The sequence below is a fragment of the Scyliorhinus torazame genome, chromosome 13 (assembly GCF_047496885.1).
Source record: "Scyliorhinus torazame isolate Kashiwa2021f chromosome 13, sScyTor2.1, whole genome shotgun sequence".
In the NCBI taxonomy this organism is placed as follows: Eukaryota; Metazoa; Chordata; class Chondrichthyes; order Carcharhiniformes; family Scyliorhinidae; genus Scyliorhinus; species Scyliorhinus torazame.
The window spans coordinates 4,571,582-4,597,395 of NC_092719.1; the positions used below are offsets into that span (position 1 = coordinate 4,571,582).

At 44.1% G+C, this 25,814-nt stretch overlaps 2 protein-coding genes across 5 annotated transcripts in view; one reads left to right on the top strand and one right to left on the bottom strand.

The window, feature by feature from the left end:
- dmtf1 (cyclin D binding myb-like transcription factor 1) overlaps positions 1–1,136 on the top strand; it is a 72,983-nt gene extending 71,847 nt beyond the window's left edge. For all 3 annotated transcript variants that reach the window (XR_011934011.1, XM_072470948.1, XM_072470946.1), the window contains one exon: positions 32–1,136. Coding sequence is in view for 2 of the 3 variants with exons in the window: in XM_072470948.1 (XP_072327049.1) it covers positions 32–108 (77 nt within the window). In the remaining variant the exon portion in view is untranslated. The remainder of the gene's footprint in view (positions 1–31) is intronic.
- tmem243b (transmembrane protein 243, mitochondrial b) overlaps positions 938–25,814 on the bottom strand; it is a 37,781-nt gene continuing 12,904 nt past the window's right edge. The window contains exons 2-5 of one of the 2 annotated variants that reach the window (XM_072470949.1): positions 24,515–24,758; positions 13,432–13,482; positions 3,161–3,265; positions 938–1,671 (exon numbers count right to left, since the gene is read on the bottom strand). In XM_072470949.1, the coding sequence (XP_072327050.1) occupies positions 1,549–1,671; positions 3,161–3,265; positions 13,432–13,482; positions 24,515–24,592 (357 nt within the window). In that variant the 5' untranslated portion in view covers positions 24,593–24,758 and the 3' untranslated portion in view covers positions 938–1,548. Of the gene's footprint in view, positions 1,672–1,818; positions 2,440–3,160; positions 3,266–13,431; positions 13,483–24,514; positions 24,759–25,814 lie in introns of those variants that run through there. The other variant, XM_072470950.1, reaches the window with a different exon arrangement.

The following is a 25,814-nucleotide window of genomic DNA, read 5'->3' on the forward strand; positions in this document are numbered from 1 at the left end:
AGAGATTAAAATTCTCATTTTCTGTTCTCAGATCCTATTTTACAACCCCGTGGGGACTGTTCAGACGACATTGGCTCATCACTGGACACCCCAGATCCTGATGATTGAAAATAAAGACTGTCCTATTGTTCACCAACTATGGAATGGTCACTAATGAATCCTCTTAACAATTCAACATTTCTGAATGTATGGTGCTGCCTTTGAGACCATCTGCATAAAGTGGATTGGATTGAGTAGTTTTTAAATCAATTTAATTTTCTAGTGCAACTTTACTAAACAATGTAAACTTAAAAAGTGACATTGGGCCAAGGAAACTACCAAATTCCTGAAAGTGTGTAAAATATTACATCATACTCAGACTGACATAGGCTTGAGTTGAGGAACTGCCTTTGAAATGAGAAAGAGAGAAAAAGTGTTCTAACTATATGAACCATCATTGCTAAAGGTGCTAAAATTTGTTTTACTAATATCACCTTGAGAACAGTTCACCATCCCTCCTCAAAGCTCCTGCAAGTCAGATTTTGAACCAAGTTACACATTCTTCGAATTGAAAAGGTTTTTTTAAAATATGTAATTCGTACTATAAATAATGTGGTTTAAATGTGAGTTTCATACATGTGTTGTAACTCCACAGTATTTCAGAAATATCTTTATAGCTAGAGGTGTTTGTTAGTCTAATAGGAGGAAAGAACATCCCTTTCTCCCTCCCATCTTTCCTGAAAAACGACCTTTCACTACTGTGTAGGAAAAGTACAGGAATTAAGTGCCCAGGCATAATTAAGGACAAGGACAAACTGTACTTACCAAAAACAAACTTGCACTAGTGACAAATTTGTTAATACTTGTCACAATATTGTGACATCTCCAGGAATTCTCATCAATATTTAGTATTCAACATATTTTTGTGCACAAATAAACAAAGTGTAATAGACACAAGTTCAATGTATATAAATTATTTTATTACTATTTATTCTTTAAAACAAAAGTAAATGCTTTCTTACCGTTGTATTGTCTAGTCTTGGTTCACAGGCTTGGTTTGGCTATTTCATTTTATTGTAAAAATCCAGTAGTTAAGTGGCTGCATAGTGCAATTATTTCATTACTTAAGACAAAATAAAAAGTATATTTGTCCTGCAGTATCTTTATTTCTACATTGTGTTATACTTTATAAACAGGTCATTGTCCTTGAAGTGCTGTATATAATTAAAAAAACAATTTACAGGAGAAAAAAAACACCCTTTACAAAAAGAGAATGTGTGTCATCTCGGAACCTTGGCAAGTCTGGAATGTTCATTTAGTGCAAGTCTTAAAATTTATTTTGGAAAACAAATTGCATTAATGATTGTGGCATCAATCCCAGCTCACGCAAGACGCAGTCTGCATCCAGTATACTTCAAGTTCTGTAGTACAATACGAAGCTGGCAAGGAAACATTCTTGCTGTGCAGACCAGAAATTCCATTTCTACGTTCGAGAACTTCATTTGTGTCATCTTAATTTGTCAGCATGTGGTAGACTGGAAGTGGAATCTTAAGCTGGTACTGTCCAAGTCATTTACCAACATCATGGAAGTATAAGTTGGCACATATGCACAGCATAAGGATGGAAAATAAATTGTAGTAGATTAGATTCCGGAATTTAGGTTCCAGGTCACCTTGTCGATACCAGAAAATCTGAAAAATATTAAAGTGTGAACTAAATGCAAATCTTTATAGGAAGCTTAATGTGGAATCTGGATGAATTTTGCAAATGAGCTATTAAAAAAAACAGTTTCCTCTAAGTGACAAATTCTTGCAGATGGAAAGTAAAATAACCCAGACTGTATTTTAAATTCCCGTGTTTATTGTAGGGAGCACAGGTTACATTTGATGATCTGCATACAATCCAGGCGATCAGAAACAAGTTTGGACCAGCTGAGTGTTGGATTCTGCTCAAATCTTCAAAAAGAAACCCTAAGCCTACTGCAATAAGGAGTAGGTGGAAAACTATTGTTAGTAAGCCAGCTCAGTGAATACATGACAGAGTGAATGCTGCTGACCCTGTCAGAATATACAGGAGTCATTCGGTATGCCAAGCACATCTTAGGACACCCACTGGGAAAGGGAAATACAATATTTAGTGCTCCTGGAAGGTATCGCTGGCAGACACTCCCTAACAAAAAGATGTATTCATGAAAGTCATTTAGCATCCCTTCTCAAATGCCCGATATATCCATAAATTCAGCATCTTCCAATTCTGACTCGTCTTTCCTGCATCCTGCAAAGCTGGTAGCTAATGCGAGTCTTGACATAGGAAAGTCCTCAAGTTTCCTCTGACAACAGGGCTCCCGTCTGTCATGGGCAGAACACCAAGACTTTGCCCTGAAAACTTGTGGCAGCCAGAGATCTCGCATTCCCAGGTCCAGCCCCAATTTCTGTTCTTGCCGTGTCTCTGACACCAATCTAAAGGAGCCGTGACAAATTTGAACCCAGTGAACTTCAGTTTGATAGGATAGTGAGAACAGTGGGGAAAAAAAGGTGCATTACAGCCATTCGAGAATCTTCCACCATTCAATCAGATCATCTGTACTCCATAAGGTGACTTCATTTATCCAACTTTGGTCCATATCGTTAGATATCCTCATTTAATGAATCAATCGTGGGTCTTTAAAATTTCAATTGATGCAATCCTATTATTCTCTCCATTATATTAAGATAAATATTAACTACACTTTTCCCCCATTAGCTTATTAGATCCCCTTGAATCACGGATAGTCATTTTCCATTCGAAGGAAACTTTTGGCTATTTGTTTCTCAATTATTATAATAAAATTAAAATTAGCCATATCACAATTGTTACAGTGCAGAAGGTGATCGTTAAGCCCATGTCTGAACTGGCTCCCCAAGTGAGAATTATATATATTTATTCTTGACATTCTATAGAATGTTGAACCAGGGGCTGGTTTAGCACACTGGGCTAAATCGCTGGCTTTTAAGGCAGACCCAGGCAGGCCAGCAGCATGGTTCGATTCCCGTACCAGCCTCCCCGAACAGGCGCCGGAATGTGGCAACTAGGGGCTTTTCACAGTAACTTCATTGAAGCCTACTCGTGACAATAAGCGATTTTCATTTCATTTCATTATCGCCACTTTTGAAAACCAGATTACAAAATCCCAATACTTACAAGAACACCAATGGAGGCACAACTCAGCAAGATGCAGACAACAAAGAAAACATTCAGTGGTTTTGGAGGTAATTGAGGGAAAACAAAAGAGCTAATAATTGTTACCTGTAGAACAGAAATTGGAGAAATTAGGAATCAGATATGCAATGACACAATCATCAACATTATATTTTTTTACATCCCTTCCAAAGGCAAGCAGGTTATATGAAGAAAACATGCTAAGAACTAAATTTATTTAGCCGCTGCTGATTCTCAATTCTAACTTCTTCATTCTGACCTCCTCCCAAAGCAAATACTTGGGGCTGGATTCTCCACCCCGCCGGCGAGATTCTCCGTTACGCCGGCCGGTCAATGGGGTTTCCAATTGTGAGCAGCTCCACGCCGTCGGGGAGACCCGCTCTAGCAGAGAATCCCACCCTTGACTTTGGAAACTCCATCTTTTTATTCCCATGGACACAAGCCTAGTCTAATTAATCACAGTAAAAGCAGCTGAAATGTTTGCTTTTTATAGGTCTATGTTCACCAGTGAGATAGATAGAGACATGAGGGTAGCACAAGTGGATAGCACTGTGACTTCACAGCGCCAGGGTCCCAGGTTCAATTCGCCGCTGGGTCGCTATCTGTGCGGAGTCTGCACGTTCTCCCAGTGTCTGCGTGGGTTTCCTCCGGGTGCTCCAGTTTCCTCCCACAGTCCTAAGACATGCAGGTTAGGTGACTTGGCCGTTATAAATTACCCTTAGTGACAAAAAGGTTAGGAGGGGTTATTGGGTTACGGGGTTAGGGTGGAAGTAAGGAAGGGCTTGAGTGGGTCGGTGCAGACTCGATGGGCCGAATGGCCTCCTTCTGCACTGTATGTTCTATGAGGAATAAGGAATAAAAGCTGGGTTACCAGGGGATTTAGATGCCCAAATCTTAAAATTGGAATAATTGACAGAGCTGTAAAAAAAAAAAGGCACCTAGGTTTTAACAGAGCCATTTCCAAAGATGAGGTCATGCGAAATCTATGCAAATCATTGGTTCAACTACAACCAAAATAATGTATCGACTTTCTGGTACGCTACTTTAGAAAGGGTGTCAATACCTAGCACGAGATTTTAAATATGAAGAACAATGACACAAACTGTTTCCTCTCCTGACTCTCTCTTTTACCCTCCCCCCCCCTCCCATACCCCATCAGAAGAATCTGCTGTAGAATAACTCAAAACAGAAGTTTTAATAATGCAAGTATGGGAAAAATTACCCCAAAAAAGTTAGCATGAACTAAGCGTTATAGGGTATCTAATTACCTTTTGAAAGGGAAATAGATAAAACATTTCTAAACAGTGACATTTAAATGGGCATGTGGAAGCTACCAATGAGAGATCTTTCGGAATTGGCATAGGTGAAATAGGCCCAAAGTAATCTTGGATGCTGTAAAATTCTATAATTCTATTCTACCATCAACTCAAAGCACTGACATTCTTCACTGTTTTTAGACTCTACTTTATTCATCCCGTACAATAGCTCCAATAGATGTTCAGAATAACCAACCAGAAAACAAGATTCTAACATTTTATCCTTCTGTCCTACCTACATTTAATCTGAAATCCGAAAAACTATAGGAGTAACCAAATTCATTTCCTATTTTTAAACTAAACCATTTCAGATTCTCTCCATTTGAAATAGAACAAAACCCACATGTTAGGTGCATATTATTTCAAATAAACTGGAAGATTGGGCTTCGGGAGGTCTCACTACAAGGGGGGACGACGATATACAGCCCTTTCATTCTAATGACTATTGAAACACTAACATTAATTCAGACTCCTACTTTTCCGGTATTAGAAGACTGCCTTAAAAACGGATGCATCACTTGCATCTCTGACTATCCACTCCGTCTATGCCCCTCATAATTTTGTAGACCTTTATCAGGTCGCCCCTCAACCTCCTTCATTCCAGTGAGATCAAACCAAGTTTATTCAACCTCTCCTCGTAGCTATACTCTTCCTCTGGGAGGACCAGGGAGGCAGGTAGCTTGGTTACACCTGTGCTCTACCACCCTAATGGCCATCGTTTAAATCCCCATTTGTAAAATTGCTTGCCAGAATAAGAATTTAGTCTGAATTAGAAGCAATACCTTTGATTAGTTAGACCTGGACTCTGGCTCAGACCAGAAAGGATAGGCAGCCAAGAAAAGAGTCTCCAAAGGCCACAGGCATCATGTCCACACCTGAAACTTTCATAGGAAAGCTAGCAAGTCAACGTGATTGACCTTGGGCAGCATTGTGGTATATTAGGGTGACACACAGATAGAACATAGAACATAGAACAATACAGCGCAGTACAGGCCCTTCGGCCCACGATGTTGCACCGAAACAAAAGCCATCTAACCTACACTATGCCATTATCATCCATATGTTTATCCAATAAACTTTTAAATGCCCTCAATGTTGGCGAGTTCACTACTGTAGCAGGTAGGGCATTCCACGGCCTCACTACTCTTTGCGTAAAGAACCTACCTCTGACCTCTGTCCTATATCTATTACCCCTCAGTTTAAAGTTATGTCCCCTCGTGCCAGCCATATCCATCCGCGGGAGAAGGCTCTCACTGTCCACCCTATCCAACCCCCTGATCATTTTGTATGCCTCTATTAAGTCTCCTCTTAACCTTCTTCTCTCCAACGAAAACAACCTCAAGTCCATCAGCCTTTCCTCATAAGATTTTCCCTCCATACCAGGCAACATCCTGGTAAATCTCCTCTGCACCCGCTCCAAAGCCTCCACGTCCTTCCTATAATGCGGTGACCAGAACTGTACGCAATACTCCAAATGCGGCCGGACCAGAGTTCTGTACAGCTGCAACATGACCTCCCGACTCCGGAACTCAATCCCTCTACCAATAAAGGCCAACACTCCATAGGCCTTCTTCACAACCCTATCAACCTGGGTGGCAACTTTCAGGGATCTATGTACATGGACACCTAGATCCCTCTGCTCAGCCACACTTTCAAGAACTTTACCATTAGCCAAATATTCCGCATTCCTGTTATTCCTTCCAAAGTGAACCACCTCACACTTCTCTACATTAAACTCCATTTGCCACCTCTCAGCCCAGCTCTGCAGCTTATCTATATCCCTCTGTAACCTGCTACATCCTTCCACACTATCGACAACACCACCGACTTTAGTATCGTCTGCAAATTTACTCACCCACCCTTCTGCGCCTTCCTCTAGGTCATTGATAAAAATGACAAACAGCAACGGCCCCAGAACAGATCCTTGTGGTACTCCACTTGTGACTGTACTCCATTCTGAACATTTCCCATCAACCACCACCCTCTGTCTTCTTTCAGCTAGCCAATTTCTGATCCACATCTCTAAATCACCCTCAATCCCCAGCCTCCGTATTTTTTGCAATAGCCTACCGTGGGGAACCTTATCAAACGCTTTGCTGAAACAGATGTTCAACATTGGTGCTATTCCCACTAAGTAGAATGCTTAAAATTTGTTGTGCATATAATCTCTTAACCATGTGCAGGCATCACTGAAAAATTCTCATTGCAAACACACTTGTAATTTGCCAACTTCTAGATAAGTGTTGTGGAAATTTTGTTACCTGGTAGCGGACAAGACACCGAGGACCCTTGGTAACAAAACAGTCTTTACAGCTATAATAGGTACCCATCAGTTACGCATACTCAATATTTATGTATGATGATAAGAACTAAAAGGTGATCTTAAGAAGCTCCTGAAAGCAAATATTTTTTACTATTTGCTTGCACCTATTCTTCACATTCCTATAATTATGCCAGAACTCGACTTTTTTTTATTTAAAACACCATTTATCAAGTTCTTTGAAACTGCGTTATTGAAAATGCTGAGTATTAGCAGATGGGTCTTCATGAGCATCTACCCTTAGTGACAGCTGCACAGATAGCTGGGTAAGCTTGGCTGCTTCCTGTAAAGATGGCAATTCTGGCCTCGGGTGACAGCTAAAGACATTCTTCACATTTAGATTTAAAAAATTTAAACTGCATCATTTGGGTACATGGCATAACAGTAATAACTGAAAAAAATATTCTTCAGAAATTGTTCTGAAGATACCAAATACTATTTGGACTAGTTAGTTTGGATTCAAACAACCTGTAGAAATATGGATTGATGCAACTGCTCAACTAGCTTTTTAAAGAGGCTTGCCTGCTCTCAAAAACTGCTATACTCAACACTGCTAATCTTAGGAAAGCCTTTGCTAAGGACCCGATGTTACGGACCAAATACTTTAAACATGCCAAAGCATTACAAAGAGCTTTAAACAAGTAGATAAACTTGTCAGGAGGGATGTTAATTTTCTTTCTCAGAAAGCATCTTAAGGAATGTGTTAAGTGGAAAGTGCAACCAGAGACCAGAAGATAAACAGTAACAAGCCAGCCCAGATCTAAAAGGTATCTTAATGAATCTTTCTTCTCAAGTAAATAACTTTAGTACAGACTGGAAAAGGCCAAACAATCTCATCAACTTTGCTTCCAATTTTCAACTCCCTTGTCTTCACATCCAATTCTTCCATTTCTGGAAATAGGTCATCAACCAATATCTACTGTAAGCCCGATAACTCCTACAGTTACCGTGTCTACACCTCCACCCTGCTGCCTGTCAGGACTCCATTCCATTCTTCTAGTTTCTCTGGTCTGACAATACAACTTTCCGTTTTCCTCAACCAAGAATTCTCTCTCAACACTGTCATCAAGGTTGTGGAGTTCTTTCTATTTTCAACGCTCCCAGAAATATGATAAAGATTCCCCTTCTCAACTCCCACCCCACCTGCCTCAACATCCCCATTCACCATCATGTCCACCATCTCTAGCATAATGCTACCTGCAAGCGCATCATCTCCTCTCAGCTTTCTAAAGCAGCCATTCCTTCTGTGACACCTTGGTCTGCGACTCCTCACTCGCTCCCATAGGAAATTGTCATACACGTGCAGGAAATACACCACTTCCACTTTTACCTCCTCCCTTCACACCATCCAAAGATGTTCTGGGGGGAAAACAGCAAATAACATTACCTCTTTCAATTTAGTATTGTGTATTCATTGCTCACAATACGGTCTTCTGGGGGAACCAAAAACTGATCAGATGACTACGTTGCAAAACATCTCCACTCAGTCCACACGCGGGACAGGGTTTCCAGTCATTTCAATTCTCCACTCTCACTTTCACCTTCAATGCTGTTCCAACTTGGTATCTCATCTTTTGATTAGGCTTTTCACAGCCTTCAAATTCAACCATTATCACCTTTTTTTTTAATATGGCAGTTGTTGGTTACTAATCTCCCCTCCCATTAAAACCTCAATACACAGCTTTTGTTTGTGCCATTACCATCTCCTTTTCCCTTGCACCATCACTCCTTTTCCCATTTAATCTCTCCAGCCTTCCACCTCCTCACTCCACTTAATCCCCACTTCTGTACTTGCTTAAAACCCATTACATCTCTAAATCTTCCCAAATCAGAAAAACGGTCATTTACTTGAAACATAAATTTTGTTTCTCTCCCAATAAATGCTGCCAGACCTATGGGCGTTTGCAGCAAGATCACAGCTCAAGAAGAACCTGCCACTTTTAGAGGAAACGTGCTCTGTTCCTCAGGCCACTTTTGCACACTTTCAGGTCCTTAAAAATAAACTCAAACGATTTATGACTTAACCACAGTCAATGTCACAGCTGCTGAAGTATTTTTGGCACACTAAGTGGTATGACAGGCCCAGCCAAATGCAACTATGACAGTGGCAAACACATCAAATTTGAACCCGATAGCCAAGCATAGAACTTGAAGAAATTGTACTGCAGTACCCATGGTGTTTCCATAACTTACTGCACATGCTGAGACATGAATCAAGGCCAAAGGTTTGCACAAGGAGCTTAAATGTTTACCCACAAAACTGACTGCCCAGAATGGCTGAGGAAGCCAGTTGAACAATAAAGAAGTCAGACTTTGAACTCTTCTGCACCAAAAGCTTGACATTTCCAAATTGGGTAAACAAAAAGACAAAGACAAATTAAGTGTATTTGCATCACCTTTTCAACCTTCCCCCAGTTGCCCTCCTCCTCCTCTATAAAATTCAGTTCATTCCAAACTCCATAACCTACATTCAGCAAGGGATTTATATTTGTATTGGTAAACATTAGAAATAGGTATAGGTTCAGGTGTGTTTAATATAATATTTCTGTGCCTGGAAGGGACTTATAGTTACATTCATGCTGGACAACGGTGTGTGTGGGAGGAGGGGTGGATTGGTTAAGTGCCAAATGTGATAAGTGGGAGCTACAGCGTGAAGAGTAAATATCTTTGCTTGGCAACTAGGAGGCCCTTGTTCTGTAGTTTTAGCTGGAAGCTACAGCAGTTTGTAGATAGACAGCCGGAGAGGGAACAGGTCCCACAGCTCTGCTAAAAACAGTGTTTTTAGAAAGCTAAAGAGGGAACATCTCTTGGCTAACTAAGGAGCAGCTAGTTAAGGAATTTAGATAAATTAAACGTTTCCAGGTGGTCAGAGGTTAAAGTACGAGAACGGAGGGCTGTTCAATAAAGGGAGGCCGAGATGCCAGAAAGACATCTGAAGTGATTTTCAGGTTAGAGAGATTATACTACAGCCTGTGGAATGTAAATTGAAATAGCTGTGGGATTTGGTGGATGGACCTGGTGTGTAAAAGCAGTCACAGCAAAGAAATTCCAAGAGGGGTTAGTGTAAAACCTGGAGTGGATTCACCCGTAGAAATGGAGCAGAAGCTCTGTTCAAAGAGTCCTTTTGGAAATGTAGAGTTGATTTCAGATGTAACCTTCTAATGGAAAGCCTTATTACGAGATTTGAATTAGGGATTAGAATTTGGAAACTTTCATATACTAATCATCCGGGGGATTCGGAGGAGACACATCCACAGACACTAACTTGGGTTCAGAGTGAAGTGTGTATTTGGCCACAGCCCATGTGTTTTAAAAAAGGGCTGTGTCAATGAGACCATTGCAACTTCAAATGTACTTTGTCACCCACGATAATCTTAAACTGTGTGTGTAATTGTTAATCTGGTAGAGAGAGAAAGAGTACAGGACTATAGTATAATCCAATTTTTCCATGTTCAATAATTTTTGGTTGAAACTAATTAGTGGTCCTGTGACTCTTCCTCCACGTTTGATTTAAAAAACATAAAAGTTATGGTCTTTTGAGCCAGGGATCCATTCTGGGATCTTCCCATCCAGCTATAAAATCACCAGCTCTAAAAATTGTAACACCTATCTCCATACCAAGTACCACTCACTCATCACCCCTATCCAAGCCAACTTGCATTGACTTCTGTCTTCCAACACCTCAAATAGATGCAGGCGACAAATCAAAAGGTAGTTGAAGGGTTCAATGAGGTGACGTGGCATCATCAGCATATATAATACAAGTAGGCTTACATTAACACTGCAATGAAGTTACTGTGAAAATCCCCTAGTCGCCACATTCCGACATCTGTTCGGGTACACAGAGGGAGAATTCAGAATGTCCAAATCACCTAACAGCACGTCTTTTGGGACTTCTGGGAGGAAACCCACGCAGACACGGGGAGAACGTGCAGACTCCGCACAAACAGTGACCCAAGCCGGGAATTGAAATCTTGTCCCTGGAACTGTGAGGCAACAGTGTCAACCACTTTGCTACAGTGCTACTCTATGTGGAACCGGAGTGTTTTTGGAATGGCGGTTGGGGAAAATAGAGCAAATAAATGAAAAAGAGAGCTGTTACAAAGATCTGTAGAGGGACAGGTAGTACCGAGGAAGCAAGGGGGCTGCAGAAGGATTTGGACAGGCTAGGACAGTGGGCAATGAAGTAGCAAATGAAATACAATGTGGAAAAGTGTGAGGTTATACACTTTGGAAGGAGGAATTTAGGCCTAGACTATTTTCTAAATGGGGAAACGCTTAGGAAGTCAGAAGCACAAAGGGACTTGGAGTCCTTGTTCATGATTCTCTTAAGGTTAACGTGCAGGTTCAGTCGGCAGTTAAGAAGGCAAATGTAATGTTAGCATTCATGTCAAGAGGGCTAGAATACAAGACCAGGGATGTACCTCTTGAGGCTATACAAGGCTCTGGTCAGATGCCATTTGGAGTAGTGAGAGCAGTTTTGAGCCCCATATCGAAGGAAGGAAGATGGCCTTGGAAAGGGTCCAGAGGTGGTTCACAAGAATGATCCCTGGAATGAGGAGCTTGTTGTATGAGGAACGGTTGAGGACTCTGGGTCTGTACTCGTTGGAGTTTAGAAGGATGAGGGGGGTGGGGGGGGGATCTTACTGAAACCTACAGGATGCCTGGATAGAGTGGACGTGGAGAGGATGTTTTCACATGAAAAACTAGAACCAGAGGACACAATCTCAGACTAAAGGGAAGATCCTTTAAAACAGAGATAAGGTGGAATTTCTTCAATCAGAGCACGGTGAATCTGTGGAACACTTTGCCGCAGGAGGCTGTGGAGGCCAAATCACGGAGTGTCTTTAAGACAGAGATAGATAGGTTCTTGATTAATCAGGGGTTATAGGGAGAAGGCAGGAGAATGGGGATGAGAAAAATATCAGCCATGATTGAATGGCGGAGCAGACTCGATGGGCCGAGTGGCCTAATTCTGCTCCTATGTCTTATGGTCTAAATGAGAAAATGCTGGAAAGTGGAAATATGAATAGAATAGAATAAAAAGGTGTTTGATGGCCGGGAAAGGATAGGCAGCACGGTAGCACAAGTGGATAGCACTGTGGCTTCACAGCACCAGGTCACCGCTGGGTCACTGTCTGTGCAGAGTCTGCATGTTCTCCCCGTGTCTGCGTGGGTTTCCTCAGGGTGCTCCGTTCTTTCCCCTTTTATTTGGCTGCCTTATACTCGGCATATACTTCTGAATCACGGGTTCAAACCCCCCAATCCAAAGACTTGAATGTATTGCAGACTAACACTTCGGAGGTACCGTCTTTTGGTTAAGCAGCAGCCAGGTCTGCCTTTTCAGTTGGAACTTAAACTCAGCACTTTTTGATAAAGAGCAAGGCATACCCTGGCATATATATATATATATATACACACCACTTCACCAACACAAGTTAAAACAGCTGGTCATTTATCTCATTGTCTAGGGCAACACAGTAGCCCGTGGTCAGCACTGTGGCTTCACAGTGCCAGGGTCACAGGTTCGATCCCCGCTGGGTCACTGGCTGTGCGGAGTCTGCACATTCACCCCGTGTGCGCATGGGTTTCCTCCGGGTGCTCCGGTTTCCTCCCACAGTCAAAAGACGTTCAGGTTAGGTGGATTGGCCATGATAAATTGCCCTTAGTTAGGAGGCGTTATTGGGTTACGGGGATAGGGTGGAAGTGAGGGCTTAAGTGGGTCGGTGCAGACTCGATGGGCCGAATGGCCTCCTTCTGCACTGTATGTTCCTGTCCTGTAAAACTTTGACTTATTTTCAGAATGAGAATATTCTTCACCAATAATTGTGTTCTCTTTACAATATTAAGAATTTAAATCTGTCCTTCAATAGCCTCAGAGTAACCTACACAAAGATTTTCTACACATCACAAGTCACAATGAAAATGAGCAACTGAGAGAAGACTCCATTCCTGGAGGCATCATCTCTTCAAATCAGACTGGGGGCCCAACTTCCTGTCTTGATGGTTCAGAGGAACTCCATGGCATTAAGAGCAAGCATCCTCCTGGTGTCGCAACCAACTTATTCCCGTACCCCACGCACACAAAAATAGATTGTCTGCTTTACTGCTATTTGGGAGAATTACTAACATAGAGCAAACAGTCACAGCACTTCAACAAATCTTTGTGAGAAGCATTTTAAGTTGCACTTTGCATTTGCAAGTATTAATACAAAATACACAAAGATAACTCCAATATGAAAGGGGTTGCAAGTATACCATTTTGTAAAGAATTAAGCACCTTCAATATTGGCAAATGAAACAAATTTGCTTTGCCCGCTCCGATCTCCACTGTATTGTCTGACCATTAGATACGTTCAGATAAAGATGCACCCTCAACTTATTTGGTTGTTTGTTTCTAGAACACTTGATACTAACATTTTCCCATTACAGTTACTAGTTTCATTGGAATCCAATATTCTGGTCTCAAACATTCTTCCTGGCAATCTATTTCATAGAAGCATTTGCCCTAGGTTTGTCTATTTTATGGTTGCAGTCTTGCAAAATACAGATCATCTATGGATACCACTAAAGTAATTAACTGTAAATAAATTAAGATTCAAAAACTCTGTACTTACTATTAGCAATAAAGAAGTGAGGACACCAACAACAATGTTGATAATGCGATCCTGAAAAAAAAAGTGCAAGAAAGATTTCAAGATGCACATAATCAGGATATTAAGATACTATGACCCAATTTAGGATCATCGGTGTTTGAATTCTCTTCCCAAGCGAGCAGTGGAGGCTGCAGCATTGAATCTATTCAAGACAGACTTTTGATCAATAGGAGTCTCAAGGATTACAGGTGCACACAGAAAAGTGGAGTGAATTGAAGTGGATCTTATTGAAGGCAGAGCAGGCTCGAGAGGGCAAATAGCCTACCATCTTTAGCGCTGGATCCTGCTGTCCCCATTCACCATATACCAGACTACATCCCCATTTAGCCCCGCAAAAAACTCCAACCACAGTCATGCAATGGTCTTTATGTATTCCGACAGTGAAATGGCATTCATAAACTAGGAATTCCTTATTGGAGGTAATACAACAGAACAAAAAACCATCAGGAGCAGCATGGAGTGTTTTAAAGTTCACAATGGGACAAACATCTAGTTCATATGGTTTAGGCAGGTGTTTAGATCAACATCCACAATAGAGATATGTTAAATAATTAGGGATTAGTGGTTAAAATATTAAGAACCCGTATGAATTTTAAAATGACAAATTTCAAATAACAGAAAGAGACAAGAGATGAAAGGATTTAACTAGAAATTATTGCTAAAGGACATCCAGGTTCAGAATAATTGGAATGCTTCAGAAACAATACAAAAGTCAGCAAATATCCCCATCAAAAATTAAGTTTAGGAATTACCAATTAGTCCTCAGCTGGAGCTTTGCGGGCAATCCTGCAAAGAAAACTTCAGGAAAGATTACCAGGGTCTAGGTTACGTGGAGAGGTTGAACTAGACCTCTTCTCCTCAGAACAGAGATGGTTACGAGGTGAACTAATAGAGGTCTGAGAGACGAGAGCTTCTGATAGTCGATTGGGACAAACCATTCCCTCTGGCGAGCGAGTCAGTAACCAGAGGGCACAGATTATAAATCAGTGCTGAGACCTCGAGAGGGGGAGAAAGGTTTGCACTCAAGAATGCGTTCACATCCCAACAACAAGGGTGAAAAGATGGTGGAAGCAGATTCCATCATTAATTTTAAAAAGGGACTTGGACAGATGAAAAACTTAGGGTTATGGCCAAAGATAGAGTGTGATCTGGGACTGAACACAACTGCTCTTTCAATGCCCGGCACTGGCTGAATGGCCTCCTTGTGTGCTGTAAATGTCTACAATTCTATGAAGTGTGCTGAATAAATAGTCTCCAAATAGATAAAAGGTATATCCACTAGACTAACAAATTACACAAAACCATGATAGAAAAGGAAATGACAACTGCAGGATGAATTTCCAGGGCACAACGTTATTAATTACTGCTCACTATGAGGAGGAAGCTGGACCAGTCTTTCCTCAATACAGGTTGAGAACACAGACACACGCTCCCTTTTCCGCCCCACCCGCCAAGCACAGATGGAAACCAGTTCTTCTACATATTGAAGTACAATGCCCTAATCTTGCCCAGCTGCCCTCATTTACAACTGAGCACACACTTTGTGACAAGATTGCAACATTAACACAGGTGCAATGGCACAAATGGCAGGTAATGCATTGTGCGATATATTCTAATAGCTTCCATTCAATTATATTATACCCATTCATATTTGACAGACATATTATACATCAAGTGTTATATCCGACCTAAACATGGTATCAAGACAGCTGGGGAAACACCACTCTGTCCAGATTTCTGCTCATTTCACACCAGTTTACAAGAGTAACTTGAGGAAACTGAGCCACTATGTATTTAAAATGAACATGGACGGCACAGTGGTTAGCACTGCTTCCTCACGTTGACGGGGACCCAGGTTCGATTCAGGCACTGGGTCACTGTCCGTGTGGAGTTTGCACATTCTTCCCGTGTTTGCGTGGGTTTCGCCCCCACAACCCAAAGATGTGCAGGGTAGGTGGACTGGCCACGCTAAATTAATTGCCCCTTAATTGGAACTTTTAAAAAAATGAACATTAGTCCAACATCAGTAACAGGTAAAATAATGGAATCAAAGCCAAGTGCCTGTCCAAAACTTAAAATAACCACAACGTACTTCAAAACAGAAGATCCTGTCTGACAAAACCCTGAGGATTTTCAAGATTAAATAGATGGCAATGCTTCCTTTGAGATTCTATATTTAGACATTAAGAAAATAGGGCAATATATGCACACAATTAACACAATTCATTAGTGCAGGAAGATTTAATGAAAATCACTTATTGTCACAAGTAGGCTTCAAATGAACTTACTGTGAAAAGCCCCTAGTTGCCACATTCCGGCGCCTGTTCGGGGAGGCTGGTACGGGAATTGAACCGTGCTGCTAGCCTGCCTTGGTCTGCTTTAAAAGCCAGCTCTTTAGCCCTGTGCTAAATCAGCCCCTTGCTAAATCAGCCCCAAGAAGGGAACACCTTCAGTGTTCAAACAAAGTGAAACTGAAAGAGGTAATAGAGAAATACCAGTTTGCAAGTTGAGCGTGCACTGGTCCAGCCCATAGTCAATAGTGTTCAGTTTCTAGTCGCAACCACAACAAGATGTATTTACTGACAAGCTTGTAGGAAAGAACATTGAAACTGATCCAGTGTAAAGATAAACAACGAGAGAGGATTTGCAAAGCTTGAACAGTCCAGAAAGCTAATAGAAGATCCTCACCAAAAAAGAATATATAAAATCATCCAGCTTTGTTTGAAAATGCACCAAGGCTACATAAGTCAAACGGAAATTGGTGAAAAACAATTTGGAGCAGAAACGGGGAAACAAATCTTTATTTGATTAATCATAGCCATCTTCCAAGCAGAATAGAGGTAAATAAATTTGTGTTATGCAAAATACAGCTTTGGCAACACTGGAGGATGAACTAACTGTTCTTTCATCCCTCAGACTTTTCTTGCATCACATAAACAGAGAGCTCATCATTTGAGCGATTTACAATACCTGATACTTGAATATGCACCTTCTTTGATTTTGTCCCTACACCAAGGCTATAGAACATGGAAAAATACAGCACAGAACAGGCCCTTCGGCCCACGATGTTGTCCCAAACCTTTGTCCTAGATTAATCATAGATTATCATAGAATTTGCAGTGCAGAAGGCGGCCATTCGGCCTATTGAGTCTGCACCGGCTCTTGGAAAGAGCACCCTACCCAAGGTCAACACCTCCACCCAACACTAAGGGCAATTTATCATGGCCAATCCACCTAACCTGCACATCTTTTGACTGTGGGAGGAAACCGGAGCACCCAGAGGAAACCCACACACGCGCACACGGGGAGGATGTGCAGACTCCGCACAGACAGTGACCCGGAATCGAACCTGGGACCCTGGAGCTGTGAAGCAATTGCGCTATCCACAATGCTACCGTGCTGCCCTTAAGAACAAATTAATCTACACTATATCATTCCACTGTAATCCATGTACCTATCCAATAGCTGCTTGAAGGTCCCCAATGTTTCCGACTCAACTACTTCCACAGGCAGTGCATTCCATGCCCCCACTAATCTCGGAGTAAAGAACTTACCTCTGACATCCCCCCTATATCTTCCACCATTCACCTTAAATTTATGTTCCCTTGTAATGGTTTGTTCCACCTGGGGAAAAAGTCTCTGACTGTCTACTCTATCTATTCCCCTGATCATCATATAAACCTCTATCAAGTCGCCCCTCATCCTTCTCCGTTCTAATGAGAAAAGGCATAGCACCCTCAACCTTTCCTCATAAGACCTACTCTCCATTCCAGGCAACATACTGGTAAATCTCCTTTGCACCTTTTCCAAAGCTTCCACATCCTTCCTAAAATGAGGCGACCAGAACTGCACACAGTACTCCAAATGTGGCCTTACCAAAGTTTTGTACAGCTGCATCATCACCTCACGGCTCTTAAATTCAATCCCTCTGTTAATGAACGCTAGCACACCATAGGCCTTCTTCACAGCTCTATCCACTTGAGTGGCAACTTTCAAAGATGTATGAACATAGACCCCAAGATGTCTCTGCTCCTCCACATTGCCAAGAACTCTACCGTTAACCCTGTATTCCGCATTCATATTTGTCCTTCCAAAATGGACAACCTCACACTTTTCAGGGTTAAACTCCATCTGCCACTTCTCAGCCCAGCTCTGCATCCTATCTATGTCTCTTTGCAGCCGACAACAGCCCTCCTCACTATCCACAACTCCACCAATCTTTGTATCGTCTGCAAATTTAATGACCCACCCTTCAACTCCCTCATCCAAGTCATTAATGAAAATCACAAACAACAGAGGACCCAGAACTGGTAACTGGGATCCAGGCTGAATATCTGCCATCCACCACCACTCTGACTTTTTTAAAAAATATATATTTATTAAAGTTTTTTAACACAACTTTTCTCCCTTACAAACAAAGGCCAGAATGCCGGCCTCTTTCGCCTCCTGCACTCCCGGTTCGTCCACTACTCCGAATATTGCTAGCCCCCAGCTTGGCTTGACCCGGACTTTCACCACCTGAGATATTGCTCCCGCCACTCCTCTCCAGAACCCCTCCAGTGCCGGGCATGACCAAAACATATGGACATGGTTCGCCGGGCTCCCTGAGCACCTTCCACATCTGTCCTCTACCCCAAAGAACCTACTCAACCTCGCCCCCGTCAAGTGCGCTCTGTGGACCACCTTAAATTGTATCAGGCTGAGCCTGGCACACAAGGAGGAGGAATTAACCCTACCTAGGGCATCAGCCCACAGACCTTCCTCGATCTCCTCTCCCAGCTCCTCCTCCCATTTACCCTTCAACTCTTCTACCAGCTCTTCCCCCTCTTCTTTCAACTCCTGGTGTATTTCCGACACCTTGCCCTCCCCGACCCATACACCCGAGATCACCCTATCTTGAACTTCTTGTGCCGGGAGCAACGGGAATTCCCTCACCTGTCGCCTCACAAAAGCCCTCACCTGCATATATCTAAAGGCATTTCCCGGGGGCAACTCGAACTTCTCCTCCAGTGCCCCTAGGCTCGCAAACGTCCCGTCGATGAACAAGTCCCCCATTCTTCCAATCCCCGCCCGATGCCAGCTCTGGAACCCCCCCCGTCCATCTTCCCCGGGACAAACCGGAGGTTACCCCTGATCGGGGACCACACCGATGCTCCCATTGCACCCCGGTGCCGTCTCCACTGGCCCCAGATCCTTAGCGTTGCCGCCACCACCGGGCTCGTGGTATACTTTGTCGGCGAGAGCGGCAGCGGTGCAGTCACCAACGCCCCCAGGCTCGTTCCTTTACAGGACGCCATCTCCATCCTCTTCCATGCAGCCCCCTCTCCCTCTATAACCCACTTGCGGATCATCGCCACATTTGCTGCCCCAGTAGTAGCTCCCCAGGTTTGGCAGCGCGAACCCTCCTCGGTCCCTACTGCGTTCCAGGAACCCTCTCCTTACTCTCGGGGTCTTATTCGCCCACACAAACCCCATAATACTCCTGCCTACTCTCTTAAAAAAGGCCTTAGTGATCACGATGGGAAGGCACTGAAACACAAACAGAAACCTCGGAAGGACCACCATTTTGACCGACTGCACTCTACCCGCCAGCGAGAGCGGTAACATGTCCCATCTTTTGAAATCCTCCTCCATTTGCTCCACCAACCTCGTCAGATTCAGTTTATGTAGGGTCCCCCAACTCCTGGCTATCTGGATCCCCAGATACCGAAAGCTCCCCTCCGTCATCCTCAGCGGTAGGTCCCCTATCCCTCTTTCTTGGTCCCCCGCCTGTAATACAAAGAGCTCACTCTTCCCTACATTGAGCTCATAGCCCGAAAACTCCCCAAACTCCCTTAGTGTCTGCATGACCTCCACCATCCCCTCCATTGGATCCGCCACGTACAGCATCAGGTCATCCGCATATAGCGACACCCAATGCTCTTCTCCCCCTCGGACCACCCCCTTCCATTTATTAGACTCCCTCAATGACATGGCCAATGGTTCGATCGCCAATGCGAACAACAGGGGAGACAGGGGGCACCCCTGCCTCGTCCCTCGGTACAGTCGAAAGTACTCCGACCTCCGCCGGTTCGTCACTACACTTGCCATCGGGACTCTGTAAAGGAGCTTAACCCAATTGATAAACCCTACCCCGAACCCAAACCTGCGCAGCACCTCCCAGAGGTACTGCCACTCTACTCGGTCAAAGGCCTTCTCCACGTCCATAGCTGCCACTATCTCCGCCTCTCCCTTCTCCGATGGCATCATTATCACGATTAAGAGCCGCCGCACATTGGTGTTTAGTTGCCTGCCCTTTACAAATCCCGTCTGGTCCTCGTGGATTACCCCCGGGACACAGTCCTCGATCCTCGTGGCCAGCACTTTTGCCAGCAACTTTGCATCCACATTGAGGAGCGAGATTGGCCTGTACGATCCACATTGCAGTGGGTCCTTGTCCCGCTTTAGGATCAAAGAAATTGTCGCTTCCGACATTGTCGGGGGCAGGGTCCCCTCCTCTCTTGCCTCATTAAAGGTCCTCACCAGTAGCGGGGCCAACAGGTCTGCGTACTTCCTGTAGAAGTCCACCGGGAATCCATCTGGTCCCGGGGCCTTCCCCGCCTGCATGCTCCCCAAACCCTTGCTCAGCTCCTCCAACCCAATTGGTGCCCCCAAACCAGCCACCTCTTGCTCCTCCACCCTCGGGAATCTCAGCTGATCTAGGAATCGTCTCATCCCCTCTTCCCCCGCTGGGGGCTGGGATCTGTACAGCTCTTCATAAAAGGCTTTGAATACCTTGTTTATTTTCGTCGCACTCCGAACCGTGGCTCCCCTTCCATCTTTGACTCCCCCTATTTCCCTCGCTGCCATCCTCTTACGGAGCTGATGTGCCAGCATCCGACTAGCCTTTTCCCCATACTCGTAGGTCACCCCCTGCGCTTTCCTCCACTGTGCCTCCGCCTTCACTGTGGTCAACAGGTCAAACTCCGTCTGGAGCCGTCGTCTTTACCCAAGTAATCTTTCCTCCGGGGCCTCTGCGTATCTCCTGTCCACTCTCAATCTCCCCCACTAACCTCTCCCTTTCCATACCCTCTGTCTTCTCCCTATGAGCCCTAATGGAAATTAGCTCTCCCCTGATCACCGCCTTCAATGCCTCCCATACCACCCCCACCCGCACCTCCCCGTTGTCGTTGGCCTCCAAGTGCCTTTCGATACACCCCCTCACCTTCCCCCACACCACCTCGTCCGCCAGCAGTCCCACATCCAGCCGCCACAACGGGCGTTGGTCCCTCTCCTCTCCCAGCTCCAGTTCCACCCAGTGTGGGGCATGGTCCGAAATGGCTATAGCCGAATACTCCGTCCCCTCCACCCTCGGGATGAGCGCCCTACCCAGAACAAAGAAATCTATCCGGGAGTAGGCTTTGTGTACATGGGAGAAGAAAGAAAATTCCCTGGCCTGCGGCCTTGCAAACCGCCATCGGTCCACTCCCCCCATCTGATCCATAAACCCCCCAAGTACCTTGGCCGCCGCCGGCCTCTTTCCAGTCCTGATTTGGAGTGGTCTAGTGCTGGATCCACTACTGTATTGAAGTCCCCTCCCATTATCAGGCCCGCTATCTCCAGGTCCGGAATGCGCCCCAACATGCGCTTCATGAATCCTGCATCATCCCAGTTCAGGGCGTATACGTTTACCAACACCACCCACATCCCTTGCAGCCTATCGCTCACCATTACATATCGCCCTCCATTGTCCGCTACAATAGTCTTGGCCTCAAATGACACCCGCTTTCCCACCAATATTGCCACCCCTCGATTCTTCGCGTCCAGTCCAGAGTGGAATACCTGTCCTACCCATCCCTTTCTTAGCCTGACCTGGTCCGCCACCTTCAGGTGTGTCTCTTGGAGCATGGCCACGTCCGCTTTCAGTCCCTTTAAGTGCGCGAACACTCGAGCCCTCTTCACCGGCCCATTCAGGCCCCTCACATTCCACGTTATCAGCCGGATTAGAGGGGCTCTCACACCCCCCCCACGCCCCGCCGACTAGCCATCTCCTTTCCTGGGCCAGTCCCGTATCACCCTCCAGTCCCCTAGAGGGGGGATCCCCATCCCGACCACCTCTTCTGTGTCCCATTCCCTTTCGGCCAGTGCAGCAGCAACCCTTTTTCTCCCCCCCCCCCCCCAGATGTTCAAGTCTTCCCGCCCACCTCTTGTGTAGCGCCTCGTTCTGCTCCACTCTCACTGCCAGGCCCACGAGCTCGTCCTCGTTCTGACTGACTCTTTTCTGTACCTCCTGGATCTTAGCTTCGTGGACCTTCTGGGTGATCCAGAGTCCTTCAATTGCCGAAAGCATAGGCGCCAGCATCTCCTTGCGCATCTCCTCGCGCTGCTCCTCGAAGCAGCGCTTGATGAACTCCTGCAGCTCCCCTTTGTCACTGGCCGCCGCCATTTTGTTTTCTTTTCCTCGCTTCTCCCGTTGCTCCAGTGCCGCTCCTTTGGCTGTTACACTTCTGGTCCGTTTAAAAAGTCTATGGAAACTCCTGAAAAAGGTCTGAGAGTCAGTTCCAGACGGGAGCTGCCGAATGCGCGACCTACTCCTCCATGGCCGCCACCGGAAGCCTCGTCCCTGCTTCTTCAATGGCCTTTGTAGATATTTTCACAGTTGTTCCCTCTGCTGCTAGAATTCACCTTTGATAGAGTCAAGTCAGATTGCAGCTTTAAGCTTGCTCTTCCCCCGCCTGCATGCTGGAAGAGGCTTTTGTCTAAACCTGCAGCCAAAGCCAAATTTTTTACTGTTTCTGTCGGGTCTGGCAGCCAAAAGACATAACATTCCTGGGGGACACTGTCAGGGGAATGCTGCAGTCTTCTTGCCACACCGGGAAATGTCAAACAAATGCCGTGGGGGCCCTGTAAAAGAGACCAAAAGTCCGTTCCAAGCGGGAGCTACCAAATATGCGACCTAGCTCTGCATAGCCGCACCCGGAAGTCCACTCTCGGACTTCTATCGGTTAGCCAGTTCGTTATCCAACTGGCCAAATTTCCCACTATCCCATGCCTCCTTACTTTCTGCATAAGCCTACCATGGGGAACCTTACCAAATGCCTTACTAAAATCTATGTACACTACATCCACTGCTTTACCTTCATCCACATGCTTGGTCACCTCCTCGAAGAATTCAATAAGACTTGTAAGGCAAGACCTACCCCTCACAAATCCGTGCTGACTATCCCTAATCAAGCAGTGTCTTTCCAGATGCTCAGAAATCCTATCCTTCAGTACCCTTTCCATTACTTTACCTACCACCGAAGTAAGACTAACTGGCCTGTAATTCCCAGGGTTATCCCTAGTCCCTTTTTTGAACAGGGGCACGACATTCGCCACTCTCCAATCCCCTGGCACCACCCCTGTTGACAGTGAGGACGAAAAGATCATTGCCAACGGCTCTGATCTATAGTGTTTGAAAAACTCAGTCATGTTAAATAAAGTGGGCAGCACGGTAGCACAGTGGTTAGCACGGTTGCTTCACAGCTCCAGGGTCCCAGGTTCGATTCCGGTCTTGGCTCACTGTCTGTGCAGAGTCTGCACGTTCTCCCCGTGTGTGCGTGGGTTTCCTCCGGGTGCTCCGGTTTCCTCCCACAGTCCAAAGATGTGCAGGTTAGGTGGATTGGCCGTGCCAAATTGCCCTTAAGTGTCCAAGAAAAAAAGGTTGGGTGGGGTTACTGGATTACGGGGAAAGGGTGTAGGTGTGAGCTTCTCTTTCCAAGGGCCGGTGCAGACTCGATGGGCCAAATAGCCCCCTTCTGCACTCTAAATTCTATGATTCTATGAAAACACCATCAAGATTTTGCATATTAAAGGGTGTACACCCATTTACTTACCTTCTCGACTGGACACCAAACCTTGGTGCAGACCTGGATACCATTTCAGACTAACTGGGAAGAAATCCTCTGCATGGTATTTATAGCTAGAGTGTAAATGAGTTCTTTGTATTTATAATCTTGCTGCAAATAGGGAGATGAAATCTTCCTCAGCATGTTTGTATATCAAGAGCAGAAAGTGTGACATTACAAATAACATCAGGAGTAAGCTACTGTTAACAATAAGCTCCTGCAGTTCAGGTTGATGTTTTGGTCCTCTGATATTTGTGTGTATATATGTGTAAAAAGCCTAGAATAAAAATATTTTTTAAAAACAGTAAGCTACTGCTACAATTTCATTTGGTAAAACAAGCACGGAATTGAATTCCATTTTGAAGAGAAAAGTATTTTTTTCACCTACTACGCACAGCACAGGAAAACATGCAATGTGACAAAAATTGATTTCAAAAAGCGGAGACAACATAAAATTAATAAAGCAAACACAAAGTGGACTAACAATAAATGAATAGCGTGCATTTAAGAAGTGGTGCTGTCGGAACCAATAAACTTTCAGCACAAGACGATGGTTCACTCTACCTTTGCTGCTACAAGCTCCACGTCAGAACTAATATAATCCCACTTTCCTGCTTGTTTTCCTACTTAAACTAAGGTTCTAAATATAAATATATTTTCAAAGATGTTTGTGAATAATTATATTTGATGGTAAGGATCATTCTTTCTTGCCAATTCTTTTATAACATGAGGCACAATCTAAGAAGCACGTTGCTTTGAATATGCAGTTTACCATTCAACACCCTCAAAATTTCTCAGTACTCCCTCGATAGTTCAGTGGATAAGCGTTATGAAATTAGGTTTGAAAACTTAGCGTGAACATACTACAGGTTAACTAATGTACCAGCCTCCAGGGAGTGCAACCAAACTAAAATAGTCATCTGTGATGGGCTAGCAGTGCACAGCATTACTCCAGGTATCTGTTGCTTTTCCACGTTCACTCCCACATTGATTTACTCGAAATAATGCATCAATTTCAAACCAAAACCTTAAAGCAGAACAATAAACAAGAAAAATTTCAAATTGCTTGGAGCTTCAGTGGAAAACAAATTTGAAACGATAATACCTGTACCCAAATGCATCTTTAAATCTTTAGAATTGGAGATCACAGTGAATTATTGTCTTCTAGATGTCCTTACCCTTGCTGATGTCTCTCCAAACAAGGGCCTGTTGTCTTGCACGCTAGTGCCATAAGTCCTTGTGGCATATTCATCCATTGCAATTTTAGATGGTACACGTTCATGCAGACCAAAATCTTGCTTGTGCTCTCTATAAACAAGTTATCCTGAGTACATTATGGAAAATATATTCATTCGTGGAGACATCGAACGGAATGCACTTCAGCTGCCGACTACTTCCACTTGCTTTTCATGGTGAATGATTCTGAAATAAAAAAATAAATGAGTGAGTCAGAATGAACTTGTGCCCCTACTGCTCTTTTCATTTACTTTGCCTTGTGACAAGAAAGATGAATGGTTTTCTTTGTACAAAGCAACACATGCCACTACCAGATTATGTTTCACCATGTAACTTAATTTTAGTTACATTAAACCATTAAGTTCTTCAAATATACTTAGCACTATACAAGGCATTCCCTTATTAATGGCAACAGCAGGCAAACAAACTTTAATATCTAATTTTCTCCACAATGAAACCCATTCCAAAATTAACAGCTACTCTAATAGAGTCAGAGCTCAGATTTTGCTTCAGAAACTATACTCGAGCAGATCAACTCAAAGCAAAATACTGCAGATGTTGAAAATTTGAAATAGAAAATATGAAAATATTCAGAAGATCCGGCAGTTTCATAGGAGAGAAAAACAGAGTTTCAAAGTCTATGACCTTTCTGCGAGATCTGTTGAGCACCTCCAGCATTTTCTGGTTTTATTTCAACTCCCCAAAATATTGGATTACACAAGGATCAATGAGCACTATAATTGGTTAAAGCTGCCTTCTTTGGTAGTAAAAACAGGAAGGCAGATTATCCATATGGCTAGAAATTGAGAGGGGGGGGGGGGGGGGGGGGGGGGGGGAGAATGCGCAACGAGACCTGGGTGTCCTTGTACACCAGTCACTGAAGGTAAGCATGCAGGTAGAGCAGGCAGTAAAGGCGGCAAATGGTATTTTGGCCTTCATAGTGAGGATTTGAGAGCAGGGGTGTCTTGCTGTAGTTATACAGTGCCTTGGTGAGGTCACCCCTGGAATAGTGTGCGCAGTTTTGGTTGTCTTATATGAGGAAGAATATTCTTGCTCTAGAGGCAGTGCGGCCAAGGTATACCAGACTGATTCCTGGGATGGCGGGACTGTCATATAAAAAAGAGAGATAGAGTCAGTTAGGGTTTTATTCATCAAAGTTCAGAAGAATGAGATGGGAATCTCATAGAAACCTATAAACTCTAACAGGACTAGACAGGGTAGGTGCAGGATGTTCCTGATGGT